Raw genomic sequence first — 4272 nt, 5'->3', positions numbered from 1 at the left:
TTTTAAAAAATATCGTTAGTGTTAGCACATGATGTATTAAATAAATTAAATGATAAAAATACGTAACTATTTTCTTTTTCAGTTAAAATTCAGTAAAATAATGTAATTTACACTTACAATATCAATATATTAATAGTAAAGTAGAGAAAAAATGTAACATTATATGAGAGAAATATTTTTAAATCATAATTATAATTTATAATTGAAATCATAATTATAATTTATGATTGAAATTATAATTTAAATATTTTAAACGAGATAATTTTATTTAGAGAATTCATAATTCAAACATAATTTTTATATATTTAATAGTTATATTCGAGTTAATACATTTAATATTATATTTAAAAAACACAAACAATGCACATAATATTATTTGTTTATTAATTAAATTATTATAATTTAAAATAATTTTAATAAAATATTTTAAAATTATAATTTTAATTTTATTTCGTGTATAATACAGATTATTACACTTGTTTAAATAAAAAAAGGTGTCGTTGGGGGTTGATAACTGTACGTGTAGCTTTAAAAGCATATACCGTATGTTTTGAAGCCGGGAATATGTGGACCTGTGGGGTGTGGCAGATCCCTGATCCCTCTTAAGGGGAGGAATTACACCATACGACGTCGCTCAACTAATCTAAACACCAAAACAACGTTCCTTTGGAAGACGATACCAGAGGCCTAGATCTAAGTCATCTAACAATACAACTAATCTAGCTCCAACCCTCTTACTCTCCCTCTCCATTTCTCAGGTAACTACTCTCTCCCTCTCTATTTTCACCCCTTGCTCATTCCGTTCCTCTTTTCGTTTACTTTTTATTTTAATTCTGGTATACGCAATTATAAATTCTATGTAAATCTCAAACCACAAACATAACCAGTTGCACGATCTCTTATCTCGAATGCGCTTTTCATTCTCTTCCTGAATAGACACATGAATTCTCCGGCCTTATCGTTCTTCTTTTGTCTCTCCTGTTCATAAACAATTGATATGATTTCTTCTATTCAGATTTAATCAGCACACTTTGGATGTCAGTTTTATGTTTTGAAAGTCACGTTTAAATTAAATAAAACACTCCTTCGAGTAAATTGACATGGCTAGATTCTCAGAGGCTTGTGTGGTTCGGTTTTCTTTCTGCTCTCTGAAAATTCGGAGAGTTAACCGCGAATATTGCTTTCCGTGATTGTCATCATGCTTCATTTGTCAGGAAGGGATTCGACGTTATTTTGTTTAGTTTATAAAATTTGTTGATTTATGAGAATAAATACTAATTTTTGGAATTTGCTCGTATAGATTGTCACGAAAGCAGATTTTGGCAGTATGTTATGCAGGTGTACAGTATTGACTTTTGAGATGTTGACTGTGGTCGGAAACAACAGAAATAATTTTTTCATTTTAGCTGTAGATGAACTATGCATCGATGCACTGAATCCGATTGTCTTTAAACTGATTCATGTCCTTCCCTCTTTTACCCTCTTCCTTTTGGCAATTTCTGAAGATACTGAGAAGGAAGGCAGCAGGGGTTGTATAGGGTGCAATGGATTTCGAGAGGGAAAATTTTGATCTCTCAGGACCCTTGCATTTGACTTGTGTCCAATGGTAAGATAAATTTTCCCCTTTTGGTGTTTTCCCTATAAGTTTTTGTAGTTAGATGATACGTTTCTATTTTCTTCACTACTTCTGTACTTGGATTATTAGTTCTTTTAACCACCTCTAAATAGCAGACATGGATATCATATGCCTTAACTGTGCATAACAGTCTAAGTTCAAGAAAATATAATATGTTTCAAGTTGGCAACTAGGAGTCTTGTGAGACATAAAATCGGGTAATTCCTTTTGCCTATCGGGCTATAACTTTAATACAGTGGGAAACTGACGCTTCAATTTAAATTCTGAGGATACCAGTTGATTGCTAAACATTGTACTGAGAATTTTCATTTATTTCTCATTTTGGAACTGGTTCGCTAATACACAATATCTACTCTTTGATTCAGGGATAACGCGCATCATCGAATGTCAGTTGCTGCTAGTTTGGTCCAAGCTGTTTACATTCTAGAAAGGGACCGGCAAGAAAAACGCAAAGATCAAAATGCTCTTGCACCGCCTTGGTGGGCATTCTTCCACTTTCAGTTGCTTCGTCCACTTGTAGATGATGTTGATTCTTCCATCTTTGGTGCAATCTTTGAGTTCAAACCTCCATTGTCTCCACGTAATGACACTTTATACCGAAGTCCACGTTATGTGATTGCCTTTCGTGGTACTCTAACCAAACAGCACTCGGTTTCACGTGACATTGAGCTGGATATCCACTTTATCCAACAAGGTCTTCATCAAACTTCTCGCTCTACCATAGCTCTGAATGCTGTTCGAAATATGGTAGCAACTGTAGGTGATTCGAATGTTTGGTTGGCTGGACATTCCTTAGGATCAGCAATGGCATTGCTTACTGGCAAAACCTTGGCTCAGACCGGCACGTTTGTTGAATCTTTTCTTTTCAACCCACCCTTTGTATCTGCTCCAATAGAGAGAATTAAGGATGAGAGAGTGAAACATGGGATTCGATTTGCTGGCAGTGTGATAACAGCTGGACTCACCCTAGCCATGAAAGCCAAGCAGCAGCAGCAGCAGCCGCCGCCGCAGCAGCAGCTGCAACAGGGCAAGCAGCCGCAGCAGCAGAAGGATCTGTGTGTTGCATCATTTGATGCTTTGGCTGCTTGGGTCCCAGGTTTATTTGTGAATCCATCGGACCATATATGCTCAGAGTATATTGGATACTTCGAGCACAGAAGAAAGATGGAGGACATTGGAGCCGGATTCATTGAAAGGTTAGCGACTCAAAACTCGCTTGGTGGATTAGTGATGAGTGCGTTTGGGAAGGAATCTGAAGCCCTGCACCTCATTCCTTCGGCTTCTATGACAGTTAATGTTATGCCTGCACGTGATTTCCGAGAAGCCCATGGGATTCACCAATGGTGGCAACCTGATTTGCGCCTCGAACGCAAGCTGTACAAATACAAGTAGTTCCACGCTGTTTCTTCTGCATTTACATGAAAGGACAGATGAAATTCTTTTCGCATATGCGCAATGTTTAACTGTTCATTTGAACTTTTGTTTCGTAAATACATGTAGAGTGCTTGTGAACGAATTAGCAAATTATATAATCAATTTAGTTACACTGTCTAGAATGTACATGAAATTAATTCAGTGGTTTTTTTTAAAACTATTTCATCTCGAGTGCAAATCCATTCAATGGACAAAGGTACTTCCTTAGTTCCTTTTACATAGGCTCTTAAATTTGTGGGAAGAAGAAACAAAACTGCTGAATCAAACAATTATCTCTAATTTATAAATATAATTATATTGTTATTTGTTATGTATTTTCATATTTTGGTCAAATAGACTAACAGTATATTATTTTAAGAGAAAATGAAACTATCATTTTTTTCAAGACATTAAAATGACACCCCCTTCTATTTAGAAATAGGACTCCCCTTCTTTACAAAGATTAAAAAAATATATTTTTTAGTCTATTTAATTAAAGAGTTTAATTTTGATGGTGAAAGCTAGTGCATTCCACATAAAGTAGGGAGTGCAACACTCTTTAAAAGTTATCAGGTAAACTAAATTTATTTATTATTGTTATTATTTTTTTTTGTCATGGGTTGAACAAACAAACCGACACTAACAAAAATACTAATTCCCCCATTTAACACACGGACGACCTTTACACCACAAAAATACTCAGAAAAATTTGATTGAATCCTCCATTACTCTGTTATTGTCGATGTGATGTTTTCAAGCATTTTCACTGTTTTATTTGTTGGCAGGTACTTCCATTATCGTTCTGACTAGTCACAGATTTTAACGCTCTTGAACACACCACATTCCACTTCTATCATAAATGACCTTCAAAGTCCGAAAAAAAATTGCTGCCATAGAAAAGGAAGACGCATGTCTGTCGTGCTGCTGGTTGGCTAACTCCAAACGCAAAATCGATTCTGTAGAAGAACCCGATCTCCATGAAGGCGCCATGATTCTCAGATGACAACATAGTCAAAGCACAAAATAGATAGCAGATACAACAAGTTTATTATCTTTTATTTCAAATTATGCTCAAATTGTACATAATAAAATGAAAAATTAAAATACAATTATATTTAAACAATTATTTGTATTATTTTTTTATTAATTTATTCAAAAAATAATTAAATTTTAAAGTTAATTGGTATAAAATATTATAGAAATAAAATTAAGAAAAAAATTTT

General features: G+C 34.3%; 1 protein-coding gene across 4 annotated transcripts; it reads left to right on the top strand.

Moving 5' to 3' along the window:
- Nucleotides 1-536: 536 nt before the first annotated feature.
- LOC112790780 (GDSL esterase/lipase At4g10955) lies at nt 537-3189 on the top strand. Of its 4 annotated transcripts, none has more exons than XM_025833334.3 (3): nt 537-758; nt 1301-1606; nt 2002-3189. In XM_025833334.3, the coding sequence occupies exons 2-3, from the start codon at nt 1545-1547 to the stop codon at nt 3026-3028; spliced, it is 1089 nt and encodes a 362-aa protein (XP_025689119.1). In that variant the 5' UTR covers nt 537-758; nt 1301-1544; the 3' UTR covers nt 3029-3189. The 4 variants fall into 4 exon arrangements, with proteins under 4 accessions (XP_025689119.1, XP_025689120.1, XP_072089286.1 ...); XM_025833335.3 differs by having other exon boundaries at nt 541-758; nt 1506-1606; XM_072233185.1 differs by having other exon boundaries at nt 559-758; nt 1407-1606.
- Nucleotides 3190-4272: the final 1083 nt, after the last annotated feature.

The sequence above is a fragment of the Arachis hypogaea genome, chromosome 3, assembly GCF_003086295.3.
Source record: "Arachis hypogaea cultivar Tifrunner chromosome 3, arahy.Tifrunner.gnm2.J5K5, whole genome shotgun sequence".
Classification (NCBI taxonomy): domain Eukaryota; kingdom Viridiplantae; phylum Streptophyta; class Magnoliopsida; order Fabales; family Fabaceae; genus Arachis; species Arachis hypogaea.
Note: the sequence above shows the minus strand (reverse complement) of the source record. Positions and strands in the feature narration are given on the sequence as shown.

Bases quoted from the DNA above. Each gene is read 5' to 3' on its own strand.
- LOC112790780 (XM_025833334.3), top strand. From the start codon at position 1,545: ATGGATTTCGAGAGGGAAAATTTTGATCTCTCAGGACCCTTGCATTTG. The intron at 1,607-2,001 runs GTAAGATAAATT...TCTTTGATTCAG, and splicing joins CATTTGACTTGTGTCCAATG to GGATAACGCGCATCATCGAA.